This window comes from Mercenaria mercenaria, chromosome 1, assembly GCF_021730395.1.
Source record: "Mercenaria mercenaria strain notata chromosome 1, MADL_Memer_1, whole genome shotgun sequence".
Lineage (NCBI taxonomy): Eukaryota > Metazoa > Mollusca > Bivalvia > Venerida > Veneridae > Mercenaria > Mercenaria mercenaria.
Window position 1 is genome coordinate 42,783,360 of NC_069361.1, and position 19,942 is coordinate 42,803,301.

A 19,942-nucleotide genomic window follows, 5' to 3' on the forward strand; every position below is an offset into this window, starting at 1 on the left:
ACAAATTTATAGATTAATTTAGTGACCAGCCTTGTCGGATGCTTTCGTGGCTTAAATCCATCACAAATAGCATCTGTCAGTTTACCACGTTCAATGTTGTCAAAGAACTATTAAAAGAAGCAGATGTGTTGAGTTTTAGAGCTATGTTAGATCGAAGGCCATGCTAGTACTTGCTGTGTTGATCGTTTTATTATCGTAGTGTGTCATATATTTTAAACCAAAAAAGGAATTCATAAATGTCTCGTGCTGTAGCTCTTTCAGTATTTTGGAATTGTGGGGTGATAGGTCTAGTAGTATTTTGTAGAGTCCCATTTGTAGACACAAATATTATACAGATCTATATCTTACACATGGAAAATATTAAATTTATGGCCATGGAATTGACATTACCAAAACATCTTAAAAAAGAAACAACTAAATAAGCAGCTACCATCCCCGAAGACCATTAAAATGATATGTAATGTAGCGGTTCTCGTATCGGTGGCCTCGTAGCTCAATTGGTAGAGCGTTGGCACGGTACACCGAAGGCTGCACATTTTCCTGAGGCTGTTTCATTTGGAGGGTCTACCGAGATGTTCACCCTTGGAGCCCATGCGGAGCGGAGCAGTTTAGCTGGTTGTGCATCTGAATTCAGTCTGCGGCACACTTTGGCCGGGAGTGCCAATGTCTCGTATTAAGAGGGTAGCGGTTCTCATATCGGGTGGCCTCGGTAGCTCAATTGGTAGAGCGTTAGTACGGTAAGCCGAAGGTCTGAGGTTCGAGTCCCGGTCGAGGCTGCACATTTTGCCTGAGACTGTTACAGTAACTTTTATCTGGATCTTTCAAAATAAGGCTGCTGTTCACAAAAAATATCTGTTCCGGATTTGGGGGAGAGTTAAATGATGGAAAACAAACTCTGATATAAACCATGTTTTTATCTCTTTTAAGTAATAGGATAAAGAAAGTGGCTATGGGTCCGTTATCTAGCTGCACCTTCAAACCCATGCATAGTCCAGGGACCCTATAGCAGTACGGGTTAAAAAACGTGCATGTGATTGTTTTTGTTCAAGTTTTTGTTTGGTCACATGACTAGACAGCAACACTTCAAAATGGCGAACTGACAGATGTACACAAATAAATTTAAAATTTGTCCTTTGTGCAATCTTTCGTGAGTATGTTTGAATATTTTCTCTCTAAGATTCAAAACTTTCTTTGCTCTTTTATTGATCCACTAAAGCAGTGTGCATTTATGATGCAAAAAGCCTCAGCGGGAAACTTAATTTCGTGTTCAGACAGATTTTTTTTCAGGATTGTTTTTACGGAGCTCTAGTTAGCTTGCGAGTGTAAAGCTTTTAGAGGAGCATCCAAATTTTAGAGACGTAATGCAAATCTGATTGAAGAGATTGATAAGAAGCTAAATATGCAGTCTGTCTTTATGTTATATGCTGCTTTCTCCTTGATTCGAGCCTCTTAAATCTTTTAGAGGTGTGCAAATTTTTGTCAACCTGTTCAATTAAATAATTTTTGTTTTTTATTACAAAAATATTTGCATTTAACAATGGGCAATAAGAATTACAATGTTATCATCTTTTATATGTACTTTTTTGCATGAGACTGAAGGAGGTGAAACTCCACATCATTTTAAAACTTTCTCATCGATTCGAGCCCTCTGTTTGGAAGGTCATTAAATGTTTATGTTTGCATATTCTATTTCCATAAAGCAAATTTCTATCAAGTTTGACTTCTTGTTCACTCGTTACAACAGTCGAAATATGCTCGGGGTGCTTTTAATTTAAAAATTTGGGCTCACAATATTACCCACTATGTAATTTCCTTTCGAAATAAGTAATTTTAGATGCAAAAATTTAAAAAAGGTATTTCATCAATTTTTCAGTGGTTTTATGACTAATATTTTCCAAGGCATTTTAAAATGTAAATGACAAAAGTTTCTGATGGAAGAACATGCTACATGAGCATGAATTTTACTAAAACACAAGGGCTCGAATCGATGAGAAAGCTCGAATTGACGAGAAACAGGCATAAGGCATTTTGTCACGGGCTCCACCCAAAAAGAAAATGCTGTTGTATACATGTTAATATAATAACCTGCACATGGCATATAGGAATACTATGAAAACCATGGAACCAAAATAAAAAATAAATGCTCATTTAAATTGCATATTCGCACCTAAAATGCATGGTTCAGTAACTAGATACTATGTGAATATACAGACATGCCGCCCAGTGATAGTCGGAAATCGACGGTTGGGTGAAAGATGTAGATGTAGATGATTTTTTTCCGCTTTTAAGCGGAAATCCGCTTTTCACTCCCTCAAAGTTCGCTTTTTTATGGTCGTTTCCGATTTTTTATGATCACTGAAAAATCCGATTTTTTCTAATCCGTTTCAGTACTTTCACCACATTTCGGCATTTAGAATCGCACAGCTTCCACTTCTAAAGCTACGACCATTGTGATTGGTCGAGGTATTCACAATTGTCCAATAATCGTGGCTGTTTTATCTTAGATTAGACCCGGGTTAAACAATGGCGTCGCGCATTGTTGACCGGGATTTTGACACAAAATCCTTGGATAAAGGATTAAGAAATGGTTGGAAATGGGAATGGTTGGAGAAAAAGGTGGACGGGGAACTAATTGGGCGTTATATATGCAAGCTTAGAACTAGAGGCCTTGCATAAAGAGATAAACTATTCAGGCAGAGGTTGGAAAAGTCTCGAACAACATCTCCATATATTATTATATTTCTTATAAATATCAATGAATTTTTATGAAATAACAAAAAGAACCACTTAAAAAACACGAGTTTTGAAATTGAAATTAGGTGCCAGGAGAAGCCTAGAATGCAGGATTTTTCACCATTTACCCAAGAGCTTCTGGGGGTCTTAGGCGGCCCCTAGACCCCCGGCAGTAATTTTCAGCTTTTTTGGCTTGGTTGTAAAATCATGTCTGATATTCAACATTTGATCATTTATCATCCATTGGGCATCACTCGTATTTTCACAATCATGACAATGTTTCAAATTAAAGACATTTTGCGTATATTTCGATCTTATACTGAAACAAAAAACAAATTTCCCTTTTGTATTATACAGTTTATTTACATATTTCAGGTGACTTAATTTTGCTCTTTGGCCATATTTTCATTTTGCTAGTGTGTTTGTAGAACTTTCTGGACTGGAAAACCAAATTCTTTCTCTTTATATTTAACAGGTATTAAGTTGAAAACAATGCAGTGAAGATGGTGTACAAACGTTCAGAATATGGACACCAGTTCAAGGTGTCAAGTCTTGTGAAGAACCTGCCAGTGTACAAAGAACATTTGAATTACCGACATCTCCGTAGGGAAAGAGAATGCGCTCATACACCTCTCTCATGGGATGGAGAAACCATTGACTCTTCGGAAAGTGATGAAAAACTCAACCCAGATGAAGAAATAGAAAAACTGCCTATCTCTGAACTTGTGATAAATGAAGAAGAGGAAGGTGATATAGAAATAGAAAAAGATGGAATGAAAGAAGAACAAGCAGAAGATCTGGAAGATGATATAGACAGAGAGAAAAGAATTGCTCAGGCAGAGGATGGGAGTAAGCAGGTTAAAGAGACAGAGGATGATGTTGTGGTTGTAAAACAGAGTGAGGCACTGAGAAAATCAGCAAAGGAAAAATTGAATAAATATGTCAGCAATGTGAATAAAGACCAGTCAAGTACATCTAAACCAGCAGGAGAGAAGAAAGCTTGTAAGTATATGAAAGCAATTATTTTAGTTACTTTTTTTAACTATTCTCGCCCGGAAGCAGAAAAAAATAAAGTTTTTAATTTTTATCCTCTTTTTTGATTGAAAAGAAAAAAGCAACATACAGCTTGATTAAGAGAATAAATTCTACACCTCTCTGTAGTTTCTTTATTAACACTTGAAATCTGAACATTTGATTATGTTTGATTTTATTTGTAAAAATATAGATCTATGTTTCATTTATTATAATGCAAAAATCAGGGAATTTAACAGGAGTAATGATATCACATTTTAATCATTACTTTTAATACATGTATAATATATTACTATGTCATATAATTAACAGAAAGACATCGACAATGATTTTGCTACATACAATACAAAGCACAAATTCTATTGGCATGTACAATGTATCTTTATACCAGGATAACCCCGTAAAGTGTTACAACAAGCCGCAGAAAACAATATTATTATGAGAGGGAAGAAATTAAGTTAACATATTTTATACAATGTTCTGTGTACTTTTTCAGTAGGCAAGACGTTTCTTAAACCAAAACAAGCAGACCACAAAGTTTTTGTGAAACGATCAAAACCTCTTCGTCCTGACAGACAGGGTAAGGTACCAAGGGCTCGTCCGCAGTCAGCACCTAGTGCCAGACCATTAGCCCAGGGTGTGGAGACTAAAAAGCCATTCTACAACTATGGGGCTGGTACTGATAATACATGTACTGGCAACAAAAAGACATTTAATGTCAGAGCTTCTTCTGCTGTAAGTACCAGGATTGCACAAATAAAATATTGCATCCTTTTATTTGTGTAGGAAAAATATATTGAGCCTTATATATTGACAAGTGCTTTGGATGAATAAAAAGTAGATCATGAGATGAGTCATACTTCCTGTCTGTTTTAAAATTTTCTATTGTTATATTGATCAGCTGATAGACCCATTGGGAATGGGAAATACTGGTTCTAGCTAAAAATGTCCGGTAAATTGATAATTATCAGTATTCATGGGAGATGGGGGTGGATTTCAATGTTTTTGTCAGTACATGAATTTAAATCAAAGGGAACCGAGAAAATTCTGATTTATTTTGCTTTCAAAAGTTGAAATACACTAAATCATATACCAGCAAAAGTATCATTTTTTGGCAAAGTCACAAAATTATGACAATGAAATTGCATTATTTCACAGTATTTCAATCTTGTTTCATTATGATATGTATTTTCTTATCTAGGTCTATCCTGCTGCTCTGAGAGCCAAGAAACGCAACCTCCTGCTCATAGAAAAGCAGCTTGAGCGACAAAAAACTGCCTCGGCACGTGAAAAGCGTAGAAAGGCCAAATTTAATGAAAGAATGATAAGAGAGACTGCTCACTGGGAAACAGAATATCACAGATGTTACCCTGCCTATGATAATACAGAATACGCCACTTCTGAAAGAGATCCAAGAAAAAGAAAAAGCTTCTTCTTGACATGATCTGTTTCATTTTGTATGCTTGATTTTATATATGTAGATTAGCTTTTATGATAGATACAGTTGGTTGAGTTTTGATGCTACCTATTTTTAAGTTTGCAGCTAACTTTTAAACCAAATTAGTATTATTTTGGGTAGAAAATCGACAGTTGCTTTAATGAAAGATACTTGCCAGAATTTAAGTTTGTTAGGCATATCAGTTGTAAAATACACACCTGGTGTGTAAGTTTGTAGATATAATGATAACATAATTTTAAGACCCTAGTAGAAAGTAGTGTTGGTTTTCAAGAATTTGAACTTAAAAGAATCTCAGTTGTTTTAAAAACAAAACAAAAAAAACAACATTTTATTGAAAGGCATGAAATGCTTCCAAGTGTTCCAATTTGTTATTTACATATTAACTATGAGCAGAAGCACAGATGAATAAACTGAAAGTTAACATAACTGGTAAAATAAATTTATAGTATAAAGTAATTTATGACAGCTTTCTGTGCAGCATAACCTGTACTATGTTGGTGCGCCATAAAACCCAAATAAATAAATAAATAAATAAATAAATTCTGTGCAGCACTTGCGGTAAAAAGAACTCCATGCAGGAAATGCTTTTTCTCGGAAAATGACGCCTGTCTGCATCTCAACTACCATGTTGGACAGGGATATTTTGTGATGTAATGTTATGTTAGCACTGCCAACTTGTATAATCATGTTTATTTAAATTGCCTCACAAATAAATACACATTGTGATAATGTTTTGGAAAAATAAAATCTGTGTATGTCTGAAAAATAAAAAGATATACCATAAATTTCATTTTTGCAGCTTTGCAGTTCAATTTGTTGTTCATTACACTATAATCTTTTTCAAGAAATAGAAAGGTTACACTCAATAAGTGTTGGAGGTTTCAAAAATTAGTACAGTTTTCACACAGCTGTACACGTTTAAAATGTACTTGCAAATTCTAAAGATGAGGTCTTAAACATGTAGATTGTCATATAGCAAGCAACTCTGTTACTTTTATCAGACAATTTTAGAACACACAATACAAACCCTGGTATAATGTTCTCATTTAATATAAGCAAGCGCTACTGTTTTTGTGGTTTAAATACACGGGGAGCTTCTTGCCCCATTAACCTTTACCCTGTTAAGTTTCTAAATTGGACTGGTCCATCAGTTTGGGCAGTACCACTTACTATTCAAAAGGGTGTTTACTGAAAATTTACTGACTGAATAGCGAACAGTGCAGACCATGATCAGCCTGCAAGGATGTGCAGGCTGATCTTGGTCTGCACTGGTCGCAAAGGCAAAATCACTTGCCGCCAGCAGGCTAAAGGTTAAGAAAACCTGACTTAGGTCAAGCAGCACTGTTTGAAAGATTATGATTGTTAGAATTTTTAAAGTAGATTTTGAAAAGTGCAAAATATGTTTTGCTAGTCTTTAAAAACTGTGATACAGTGTTGAGATTTTTTTTCTGTTTTGTTTCATCTTTTAACTGATAAGTCAGCTTACACTACAGGTGGTAAGACATTGTTCTAGATACTGTTGTTAAGAGATTTCTTTTAAGTTGTAAACATTTTTCATCGAGTTTCTGGGATTTTATTTTTAGAAAACAATAAATCTTAAAGTTATTTTACTTTGTATGTCTTCAAAATAATCTCTGTAATAGAATATTCACTACAATACTCTTTATATTTTCACAGACAATTATCATACATTTATAGCAAAGAATCAATGTTAACGTCAGGTCTTGAACCTTTTCTTACAAACTATGCACAGCAAGCTTTAGGATAAACTAAATTTACCAGTTATAAATTAATTGTTTTAAGGGCACTGGCCTCCAGATCGTACAACAAAAAAAGAGAAAAATTTAAGGTATCAGGAAACTAATGCTATATTTCTTAAGAAAGCTTTAAAACTTAATTACCGACAGACTATAGATTATGGAAACGCATGAGATTTAGTTGTTTTTACTAATTTTTACACAGAAAATTGAAAAGCGTATGTAACGCTTTACTCAAGGTAAACTGCCTTAATTATAAGTATCCTTATTTAACATGACTGAAACACATATTCCTCTATAGCGGTTTTGGTAGAGAAGGGGGAAAGTTTTTATTGCTGCTGCGGTCTGGGTTCAATTCACGATATGGGCATCTTTTTTTCTCGAGTTTGCATTTTTTAGATAGTTTATAAACAATAACTCATTTTGAAATGTTCATAATTTGTCAAAACTTCAATTCTAAAGAAAGATTATTTTTGCCAAAATCTGGAGGCCATTGCCTTTAAGATACATTATGTAGTGATAAATAACCCAAGGGAAATATTTTTTTAATTCATATGGATGTAAATATGAATATTGATATTGAATGCTAAAAAATGTGTTGCTTAAAATCATAGCAAATATAGTAGATGTTTTGGAACCTAGAGCTTAGTGTTTTAATGTTTGATGCATTATGTACTCGTATTTTCAAGATAGAAGACTCATATACATTGATATTTATGAATAAACATATACACATGGCTGAAGGTATTAGTGTTATTTTTCAGATGTCATTGTCAATTAACTAGTGTTATCAGATAAGGTAATCCATACCCCATCTTAATTCGATTTATTTAAGGGTCTGTCCAACCATTGAAATTGGCATGGCCCCTTCATACCCCCGTCAGTTTATTTCATAGAGGAAGTGTTTGCCATATCATATGATAAAACGTCAGACCCCGATTTCTTAGACTGATTGACAAGCTTTCACTGTATAGCTCATATTTACACATAACTGGGGATGACATTCAATACTTTGGTGTGATTATCGTGTTTAAAATTTGTTTTGGCATGTCTGATTTTTGTTTTTAAACAAAATTGACATGGTATTGTGGAAACTTTGAATTCGAGATTTTGTAAGGATACACCTTTCTTGTGTACAAGCTATAGCTTTGAAACTTTGTACTCTTGTACATAGTAAGTGAGAAAGTAGACCAAGAGCCATAACTTATCCTGCATTTTATCAGAATTATGGCTTTTTTTACACTCAGAAACAGGCACTCTCTTCTGGACTATTGTAAGAGCTAAAGCTTTGAAACCTGATACATTTATTTATAATTAAAAGACAAGAAGGTCAAGAGCCATAACTCTTTTTCTTTCATTGGCACTGACAAGCAGAGGTCTCGTTATTTTATATCCCATCTCAAAATATTAAAATAATTTAGACGTAGTAACACTTGCAAGACATATTTCATGGAAGTACCGTAAAACATAAAACATACATGTAATGTAAATTTACATGTAACAAGACTCGAGTAAATTCTTTTATGTTTGGCTGACAATTTTTACTACATAATTATAAGGGTTTTCTATTTAAATCTATATTGAAATCTCGAGTATTTGTTCATTTCTTGGTTTATAGCAGAAGTCATATGGTGACTTTTCAGCTTTATGGTGGAGCAAGACCCTAGGTATTTGGATATAATCTCACACAAAGCATGACCAAAATTTACAGCAGTCCAGAGGCAAGAGATCTAAACTCGGGCACCGTAATTACTTCACCAGGGAGGTATCCATGTTGAATAACAAAATCTTTTTTGCATGTTTGCTGGAATTTTTGACATGTAATTTTAGAGAGGTTATTCAAAGAAATATGTTGACATCGGGCGACAGATGATGTACGCCAGTGTACCCATCTACTGTGACGTCATTCAACTTGGTGTATGTGTAAAATTTTTGTGGTTTTGCCTAAACTAGCACAAATTTGTGGATTTCAATTTAAAAAGATAAAAACTTGTTCTTCTGAATTTAAGTTCACGGATTGACAAATTTGCGAAATTGTTGAAAATTATTCCCAAATGAAAATAATTTGACAGTATACTAATTTATCCTTTGCAGCCTTTGGATGACTGGAAATAAAAAGCCGTGTCTGGGCTATCATATGAATGCACTGTCAACGGTTGAAGAGAAAACAGAAATCTTTGTAAAGCATTTGCATTTATTCTTTTTGTTTGTATAGACATGAAATAAATGAATCCATATTATATAATAATATAAACAATTTAAATGAAACAACATGAAAATATAACAAATAATACATATACTTCACAGTAGTAACAAATAAACATCTTACATTTCTACAGCAACTCATTATGCCTCTATAAAAAACAGTATCTACTTGACACACTGACCAATTATATTACATACTTTTAATTTCCAATTTATTATAAATACAAAATGTACCAACTTCGGACTCCTCCTTGTCAAATTGTAACCTACTGATTAGCATTTAAGCTGCTAAATTTCTACAACGGACTGGTCCATCTTTTAATTTGGGTAATACCATTCATTATTTGAAGGGGTGTTCACTGAAAATTACTGACTGAATAGCAAACAGTGCAGACCATGATCAGCCTGCACGTGTAAGCTGATCTTAGTCTCCACTGGCCGCAAAGGCAGAATCACTTGCTGCCAGTAGGCTAAAGGTTAACTTTCGAGACAAGTAAATCTCTAGACATGGCCTTTATACAAACTACAAATGATAGGAAGATAGGAATGCTGAAAAAGACTAAAATGCGGTATTAATTTTGTAAGACCTGTTTCTTTCCCTGTAAATTTACTAAAATTTACCAGTTTTGAAATAATATGACCCACTCACTTTCGAAATAATATGACCCACTCTATGTTGTGTCCATGATCATGATGGCACAGTATTTTTAAAAGTGTTAGGGTCTTTTTCCACTATACATGTATTTTATTAAGACAGGGAATATAGTCTTACAGTTTTGTAAGAAAACATGTATACCAGCATGTAACAAAGTTTATTAATGACAGAAAATAATGTTGACATTCTTACACAATGAAGCTCAGAACTCACTGAAAATACTGAGTTTACTAGCTAAAAGAAAGTAAAATTTCAGTAAACCTGAGAAAGGCATTAAACAAGAGCTGTCCGTTAGACAGCCAATGCTTGACTATTCAAGTTGTTGTCCCAGAAGCAGGAATATTACCCTAAAAGCTAAACTATCTATAGAGTTTCAATCCAGTATCTGCATTAGTTTTGGAGATAGTAACTTGCAAGCAAAACTTTAACCAGGATTTTGTAAGTCCAAAAGGGGGCGTAATTTGGCCAAAATGCATGTCAAAGTTATGGGACTTGATGCTATCACCTAATTTTATAACCCAAAAGACACATTCGAAGTTTCAATTCAATATTTGCATAAGTTTTGGAGAAAGTAACATGCATGCAAAACTTTAACCAGGATTTTCTAAGTCCAAAATGGGGCATATTTTGGCCAAAGTACATGTCAGAATTTTGGGACTTGACCTAGTGAGGTTGGTAATTGACCTAGAAAAAGGAAAAATAAGTTTCAAAGCTATATGCCTTTAAAAGATAGCCGTATCATGTACTTGCATGCAAAACTTTAACCAAGGTGTGATGCTAATGCCAGGGTGAGTAGAATAGCTATACTATTCTTTGAATAGTAGAGCTAAAAATCATTTATTCTAAGAAGACAATATATCTGAGCAGTGTTCTCAAGCAGACACTAAATGATATGTGCGTTAAAATAACATGCAAATGAAGTATACATGAATTCACTACACATGATTTTCTATCTGGGTTAGTCTTGTAATAAATATGTCAATGTACAAACGCATAAAGACATTTGCATGATGTCTCATAAAAATATGCACCAATTACTTAAACAACTGATTAATGGTGAAATTATTATTTACTATATCATTCAAAAAGAGTGGACTCAGTTAAACACATAAATGAATTATTACATGTACACATGCTACGATGTAAATAATAATCTATGCACACAGCAAGTACACATTTTACAATCGCATATACAACATTTACACATGGGAACAAAATATTTCACAGATCCAACACTTATAGTACCAGTAGTACATATAAGCACTTTTTTTTTTTCATAATTGGAAAAAATGTTTCAGAATTAATCAACAGTGTATTGTTTAAAGTTCAGTTAAAAAATTCTTGTTTAAGTTTTATTTCACTGATTTAAACATGAAAATCACACAGACATCATCATTTGAAAGTAATTATCAATCTTAAATTTTGAGAAATTTTCAAACAAATTAACACTCAGGCGTAAAAAAAAAAATTCTTTGTTTCCGGTATCCCAACCTACCCTAAATTTTTGACCCGACCCTAAATGTTCTTATGGCCTTGGAGAATATTTTATTCAACTTGTTAACAAAAAAGTTGCAAAACTGCGCTTTCTATGCTTTAAACATGGTCAGTGATGTTAGAAATCAACTTACTGATGCTCTAAAGGCATAACCCCCTTATTTGTATTCATTTTTTGACACAAAAATAATTTCCGAAAAGTCTCCCTTAATAAAAAAAAATACTCCCCCCCCCCCCCCCCCCCAGATCTTTGTACTGGCTGGAGGTATGCTGGCATTATGTTTTGAGAAAAATGTCCCTGGACAGGGGATGTAAAACTATTAACTACTGCTATAATATGAAAATAAATTGATCTACCCAAAAATATGTTTCAACTCTTGAATGACTGTGGTGGTTAACTGGGTACAATATTTTAAATTTCAAAAAGCATGAAAAAGTCCTGAAATACAGACAAATTTTTCCATTTGACCTCCATGACACGGAGATTATACCAGATAGGATTTCAATATTAGAACTGACATGAACCATTTTATTTAACCTTAACCCTGCTAAATTTCTAAAAATGGATTGGTCCATCATTCAATTTGAGCAGTACCACTTGTTTATCAAAGGGGAGTTCACTGAAAATTTACTGACTGAATAGCGAACAGTGCACACCATGATTAGCCTGCAAGGATGTGCAGGCTGATCTTGGTCTGTACTGGTTGCAAAGGCAGAATCACTACCACCTGCAGGCTAAAGGTTAAATTCCATTGGCCATAAAACAGTTTCGAAGTAAAGATTACACAGTACAACAGATATAGCTATGTTTACATAAAACTGGTTGGTCATATCTATTCCCGGCAGGACAAGAAATAAGAAAACTGTTTCTTATCTTCTATATACCGGTATTAACAATTGCAATGTAATTTTGAAATACTAAACACATTAACAACTTATACTTTTATTAGGAATGTAAAGTAAATATGGTCATGAATGTACATGATGTTCAAGTGAAATGCTGTATATTCTTAAACACTATCACATGGAAAAAGCTATGCATCAATTATTCCCAATATGTGATGTGAACTATGAGATATTTGTAACAAGTATGTAACTGACAGTTACAAGTGTGCATTGCAGGACTATACTTTGTTCAGTTAAGAAACACTGAAGTTGAATATCCACGGCACATACTCAATTTAAGCAGAATCAAATATACATTTCTAGTATTAACAAGGTGTTTTCATGATTTGATCCAGTGACATAGGGTTTATTTTTTTATCTTAGGTGACTAGTTTTAAATATGACCTATATTTCTTAAACAAACATTCTGAACATGTTTCCTGCAAATTAACTTAAAAATGTAGTTTCTGAAAGTTAACATTTTTTTTTATTGATTTTTCAAAGTGACCTACTTTTTTTTAATCCAGATGATCAGTTTTAAATGAGACCTAGATTTCATAAAGCAAAACATTCTGTAGAGTGTTAACTTTTTTTCTTCTCTATAACTTGACCTTAGCGGCCTAGCTTTTGACACCATAAGACCGAGCTTCAAACTTGATCTAGATGTCTTCAAGGTTTTGCTATGATTTGATGTTGTGACCTAGTTTTGACTGCAGGTGACCACTTCTTCAAACCTGATCTATATTTCGTTAGAACAAACTTTCTGACTTATTACCACCTTACATTTAACCTTGAGCCAGATATTCCTACCGCACCTACAATCTGTGAAAGATTCTTATAATACCAAACTCTGTTCAGTATCAGTACTAAACTAATACGCTGTAAAACTTAAAATTCAAACAGGCTTTCTCAACATTTCGGCTTGCAGACATAGTGAATGAAACAAGATGGTGATATACACATTGTTCTTGAGTCCATTCACTGCAAAATATGCAGATTTTCCAAAATATAAACACATGTACCAGACAAATGTGATGATTTATAACTCTTAATCAAAACGTTTAGTCACCTTCGAAATTCAGAACACATAATACATGGCTACACATTACATATGAAATTCAAAGTTTGCATTGTCAAAGAAATGGTGATTAAATCTGACACAGAATAATGAATATGAGAAAAGGATTATGGGATAATATTAATAGGGAAAATGTGTAAAAGGAGTATAAAACATGTCGGTATGTTTTGATTCTTCAGTGCCAAAAATTGTAAAATGAAAACGTTCCATAAATATGTACACACATGACAGTATATTTCGCAGGCCTTCTGATGCTTTGTTTTTTCAACTTTTCCGGAAATATATTTGAATATCTTTGTGGTCACTACAAGAAGCATAAGTAGTGATTAATAAATATCTGTATTTTCAATCTGGTGAGAAAGGATAACAGAAAGCAATAACCATTTCCAAATGCATTAAAAATTTATACAGGAAATATTTGAAAATATAAGTGATATAAAAGGTCTAAGAAAATTAAGAGAATTTCAAAAATATCGGAAAATACAGGAACAAACTAACTGCATATTTTAGAAGTTTGTACGTGTTAGAAACTATAATAAACTGCAATGAGATGAGACTTAAATTGAATGAAATTGCTGTTGGTATAAAGTAACATACAATTTGTGTCCATTGTTTACCATACATACAATTATCACAAGAAAAATCTAAAACTAGAATTTAAACAGATGAACAATTGTTCAAAAATTTTTCAATAATAATAAACAATATTTGAGCCGCACCATGAGAAAACCAACATGCATTTGTGCATTTGCAACCAGCATGGATCCAGACCAGCCTGCGCATCCACGCAGTCTGGTCAGGATCCATGCTGTTCGCTTTCAAGGCCTATTGCAATTAGAGAAACGATTAGCAAACAGCATGGATCCTGACCAGACTGCGCAAATGTGCAGGCTGGTCTGGATCCATTCTGGTTGTAAATGCACTATGTTAGTTTTCTCCTGGTGCGGCTCATTTCTTCATTTACAAAACAGCTAAATCATTTATACACAACAATAATGCTTTTAAAGCGCACATCACATTAAAATACATATTCTCTCAATCTTTTAGTTCATCAACATCATTTTGGTATAACACATTTCATGAAAAGCCACACAACCTTTAATACGTGATACATTGTACATCAATTACTCACATGTGATGAGCATATAACACATTTACACAAGTACATGTTTAGAATTCAGCTGACCTTCAGACACCTTCTAAAGCTTTGCTATCCATCACCTTCAGTTGTTACCAGAAACATGTCAATATTACTGATAGGCTTCTTAATAGTGGAAACATGTGACATGTCAATATTACTGATAGGCTTCTTAATAGTGGAAACATGAGACATGTCAGTATTACTGATAGGCTTCTTAATAGTGGAAACATGTGACATGTCAATATTACTGATAGGCTTCTTAATAGTGGAAACATGAGACATGTCAATATTACTGATAGGCTTCTTAATAGTGGAAACATGTGACATGTCAATATTACTGATAGGCTTCTTAATAGTGGAAACATGTGACATGTCCATATTATTGAGACTTCTTCCAAGCGGATACTGTAACATTACTGGTTTTTGTTGGGGACTAATTTTTGTGAAATTAATCCATGAAACTAAACCTCAACGCAGCTCGAGAAACACAGAAAATTCTTGTATATTTTATCTTTTAACTTTGACATTCATGAATTAAAGTCTTCGCCTTTGGCTGGGGAAGAAAATATAGATAGTTTTCAGTTATGTAAAAATAGTAACCAATAACACAATATGTCTATTGTTTTTTAAGGTTTGTGTATTCTTAGAAGAATTTTAATAATTTGATTATCAAAAACCTTCCATTTTTTTCTAATTTTAGATGTATCACACAAACACGAATTACAGCATCTATGCTAGGACAAAATTCTGATATATTTTCTATCATTATTGTTACAGGAGTTTGTAATTATTATCTAATACAGTCAAACTTGTATATAATGACCATGCATGGTATAGTTAAAGTGATCTTACTCTTTATTTACTCGCTAAATATAACACAATTTTCAAATGGACAAATGGACATGAATACTAGTGGTCTCAAGAGCCAGGTGGTCCCTTATCACTGGAGATCTTTAGCATAGGTTTGACTGTATAAAAATTTCATAAAAAAAGATGCCCACGGTCAACTTGCAAGCCCGTCCTTTGACCCTCAACTGTGACCTTGACTTTTCAGATAGGAACCTGGGGTTTGCACAAGACACTCCGTCTCGTTGAGTTAAATATTCAAGCAAAATATAAACAAGATTCCTCAATGCATGTCAAAGTTACAGGCCAGACAACATCTGACATGACCTCTGATCTCCAACTGTGACCGTAACCTATCATTTATGCCAAATATAAACAAGATTGCTACATGCATATCAAAAGTATGGTGCAAACAAACAAATCCGGACGGACGCCATTTGGATGACTATGTCTTCGCTTCCACAAGACGGTTTCTGATAGGTCTGTTTGTTATTGTCCTTACAAAGAAATAAGTTTGACTCTCAAGATCGTATCGTCTATGATATAAGTTTTATCATAAAACTTATAAATTTAAAGTATATTATATTATATATTATACCAGATTTATACTGCTTCCTTTTCATGACAAACATGTTCAAAGGCAGCAAACTGTTGTAAAAATATTTTAACAATAATTTGGCAACACATCATCATAATGGAAGCCTGGAATATTAGTTTAGCACATAGCATACTGTCATCTGCACAACAGTGAAAAATCATTTTCACATCTTTGAAACCATAGTGTTCCATTACCATTTAAACAAGGATTCTGAATGTCAATACAACAATATCACTTTTAAGAACCAACCATGCTAGGTGGGGAAGTAAATAAATAGCACACAGTTTTATCTGAAATAGGCTTCTCAACTCATTCATACAAAAAATCCTTTCAGAAAAAAACATGACCAGATGTTCTACTACTATACACATTCTGTTCTATCACATTGCAAGATATACAGAAATTTGATGGCATGATATGACCATACTTTTCTTGTCTAAAGAGCCAAACTATAAGAGTGAGCTTTTATGCTTTGCAGTGCATATTAGAAAATTTGTAACATGATGTTAAAAGTAGTTGTAAATCACAGGTGTCCTTTTTTCTAAAATAAAAACAGTACTGCAACATCATTGTGATCTTGAACAACAGGACAGGTTGTATTTGTCGAGATGCAGTATTTACAACAATCAACGATTTAGTTTAGAATCTATCTAAACTCATGCATTCTGTCCTATGTATATGAATATTATGAAGTTTGTTCTTATCCTGATGTTTAGCGATATATTTGAACATATTATGCATAATAGAAGTCACATTTAATGTCATTTTTTCTAAGTAAAACAACATTCTAACATGGCTCAAATTGATTTCCAGTTAAACAAAGAAGAAAATCAAATGCAATATATCCTGCGATAAACAACGATTGACGCACGGACCGGTAAGAGAGCATTATGACGTCAATTTTGACGTCCGATACATTACTCCTCGCGTAAATGAATTCCAGCATAATATCTATTGAAATATATCAACGTGCATGTCAGAATGAAAACAATCAAGGCCTTCTTGTGATTTATCGTCTAATTTACCACGGTTCATCATTCAGATGCTTCAGTATTTAACCACTCGGGCTAACGCCCTCGTGGTTCAATTCCTACGCATCTGAACTCTGAACCGTGGTAAATTAGATGATAAACAATGCGAAGGCCTTGATTATTTGTTAAATGAAAAATGAACATAATAGTAATTGCTATTAACAATATATTGTAGAAGTAAGATGACAGGAGAATACTGGTAAAGTTGTTTGTTTCTGTGAGTTTAGTATGTACAAGTATTTGGATACTGTAGAACTTCGTCTTTTTTCATTAAAATAAACTCTGCCAACATTAAGATCAACTCCGATGAGAAAATATAGAGGAAACTGCAGATTGGGTAATTTTCCTATAGGCTTTACCTAGCGATTTTGTGGTTGGCAGCCTCATTCGTGGTGTTAAGAACTTGCAAAACGGGAGTAAGTTTTAGGATGTGATGCACATTAATATTCACAAATATTCTGAATTCAGGAGTGGTATTTTTTTAGAGTGAAAGGTCAACATTTCTTTCACCCAGTTAGCACCATATGCCATATATCATTCAAAAATGATCTATACAGGTTGAACAGTATTGAGATTTTCCTAGAGACTCAATTTTTCCTTGTCATCCACTTCAGACAACATGGTGGTCAATAAAATCCAGGTGCTTGGTAGTCCCTTTTATAAATCTATACATAATAGACTGCATCACGGAAGTAAAACTGCTACAAATTTAGAAGAAATCAACTCAAAACCACCAATTAACTGTCTGCTTCAAACATTACTGACGACCCTGATAGTAATCACATTTATGGACCACTTAAACATCTGTCTATATGAGTAAAATCTCTGTAAAGTTTGAATTTCCAGGTTTCAATTTATCTAAATATTATTCAAATGTGCAGTATCGCACATAATATTATTTAGATTATGCATACTATATGAAGCAGACTGAGCCAATACCATCTCAACTGAGCCAATATGAGAAAATAGGGACCAATACGAGAAAACTGGGCCAAACAAGTATTTTGGCTGATTAAACTCACAGAGGGAGTCAATATATTTGATTTCATATTGCCTTATTATTTGTCCGAGGATGGCCGTATTTGATTAGTAACATAAGTAGGTAGTATAAAACATGTATAAACTATATACCAGAAAAAAAACCTGAATATCATATCACAAAAGCAGTGTTTTCCTTTTTTTTGTTAATCCCTAATTAAGGATCTGTCAACACTGGAAATTATTTATGTTGTAGCTACATGGAAATCACATCAGAAAATGTTTCTGGATGCATAATTTTTTTTATTTCACTTCATCATAAATATATATAAATTGTTATAAATTAAATGCACACCTATTTTTAATGCCCGGGACCTTAGGAAAAATTGTTTTTTCATACACCATATAATTTTTAATCGCTGCTAATTTTTACTATTTATTTAGCAACCAAATCAGATTTATAAAAACTGGCCTCTTTTCAAATTTAATTCTCAGATTATTTTTTATCACAAAATATAAAATTACCTGTTTAAACCTCAAATCCATAAGCTTTTACAACAAAGAAAAGAAACCATTGTACAATATTTTGGTCTTCAAAAAGTCATGTTACGCTATGATACCCATATAGACATCATATCAAATGAGCCGCGCCATGAGAAAACCAACATAGTGGCTTTGCGACCAGCATGGATCCAGACTGTTTGCTTTCAAAGTCTATTGCTATTAGACGAACCATTAGCGAACAGCATGGATTCTGACCAGACTGCGCAGATGCACAGGCTGGTCTGGATCAATGATGGTCGCAAACGCACTATGTTGGTTTTCTCATGGCGTGGCTTGAATTATTTTTCAAAGTGATATAGATCATAAGATGTGAGATTACAAGCTCATAGTATATACCCGATGCAGCATAATGAGTAGGTGAAACTCATTTTCAACAAAAAGACAGTAAGATTAAAACTTAACAACCAAAAATGAAAGTTCAGTCATGGAAAAAAATCAAAAAACACATATTTTCAATGAGTATAATGTTGAAACAATGTGGAGATAGGTGACTGGTGCTAGCAACTGCAGTTCGGACCCTTCTTTGCTTGATGTCGCTGAATTCGGCTCAATGAACCATCTCCATACTGTATACCAGAACCCATCCTCTCCGGGTCTAACTCTCCTGTAAAGATATCAACATGTTTTTCTAGGTAAGTGGTTGTCAAAAGATTTTCATACTGCCGGTAACTCAAATTCACCTAATCAAAAGTGAGAACACCTTTCTGCATTACAAATAATTTTGAGAACAGGAATTAACTCTGAGAGAAGCTATATCCTCCATTTACAATTCTTAAAAGAAAGATTTGAAAGATTTATTGGCAACTGATTTAGTTAAAGTTATGCATCGCCAAAAAAAAACAAGAGGGCCATGATGGCCCTATATCGCTCACCTGTTATCATTGCACTTGAGGACAAGAAAGTCCTCAGAAAAAATATCTAAGTCCAAAGGACAGGAACAACAAAGGGAAGAAATTTAACCAAAAAGAAAAAAAATCTTACAAGGTATAGATATGTCAAAATACAACTAAAAATTGGAGGTACCATCTATGTTGTACCACATAAAAGTGGTCTCTGTTTTTCCCTACGGCCAAAAATAAAAAAGTTACTAAAAATAAGCTATTTATAGTAATGTAAAAGGGAAGTAACTAAAAAAAAAATATTTTAAGTGAACAAAAGAAGAATCTGCCAAATAAATCTGTTGACATAAATGAAATTTCAGATCAGTATCTTCATTAGTTATGGAGATATACCCATTTTAATTTGAAATAAAGGGAGGTAATCTGACATAAAATCAGTTCATAGTTATCTACCCTGATTGTCTCAGTCCAACTAATAACAATAGTGAAATTTCAAATAAGTCCTATAAGTACTTACTGATATAAATCCATTTTGATTACAATCAGGGGAGGTAATCAGATATAAAATAACTCTGGAACCTACGATTGGATCTGATTTGTCATGGAATCCAAGATTTATTGTTGTTGAAGACATTTTGGAAGTTTGT

The 19,942-nt window shown here is 33.5% G+C and overlaps 2 protein-coding genes across 4 annotated transcripts in view; one reads left to right on the forward strand and one right to left on the reverse strand.

Moving 5' to 3' along the window:
• Positions 1 to 1,049: 1,049 nt before the first annotated feature.
• LOC123540780 (centriole, cilia and spindle-associated protein-like) lies at positions 1,050 to 7,720 on the forward strand. Of its 2 annotated transcripts, none has more exons than XM_045326071.2 (4): positions 1,050 to 1,147; positions 3,209 to 3,735; positions 4,262 to 4,500; positions 4,967 to 7,720. In XM_045326071.2, the coding sequence occupies exons 2-4, from the start codon at positions 3,237 to 3,239 to the stop codon at positions 5,207 to 5,209; spliced, it is 981 nt and encodes a 326-aa protein (XP_045182006.2). In that variant the 5' UTR covers positions 1,050 to 1,147; positions 3,209 to 3,236; the 3' UTR covers positions 5,210 to 7,720. The 2 variants fall into 2 exon arrangements, with proteins under 2 accessions (XP_045182006.2, XP_045181996.2); XM_045326061.2 differs by having other exon boundaries at positions 1,082 to 1,151.
• A 1,437-nt stretch (positions 7,721 to 9,157) lies between these two features.
• The window catches only part of LOC123540773 (ras-related protein Rab-4B), a 38,506-nt gene continuing 27,721 nt past the window's right edge, over positions 9,158 to 19,942 (reverse strand). For both annotated transcript variants that reach the window (XM_053545514.1, XM_053545511.1), the window contains one exon: positions 9,158 to 19,060. In XM_053545514.1, coding sequence (XP_053401489.1) covers positions 18,954 to 19,060 — 107 coding nt within the window. In that variant the 3' untranslated portion in view covers positions 9,158 to 18,953. The remainder of the gene's footprint in view (positions 19,061 to 19,942) is intronic.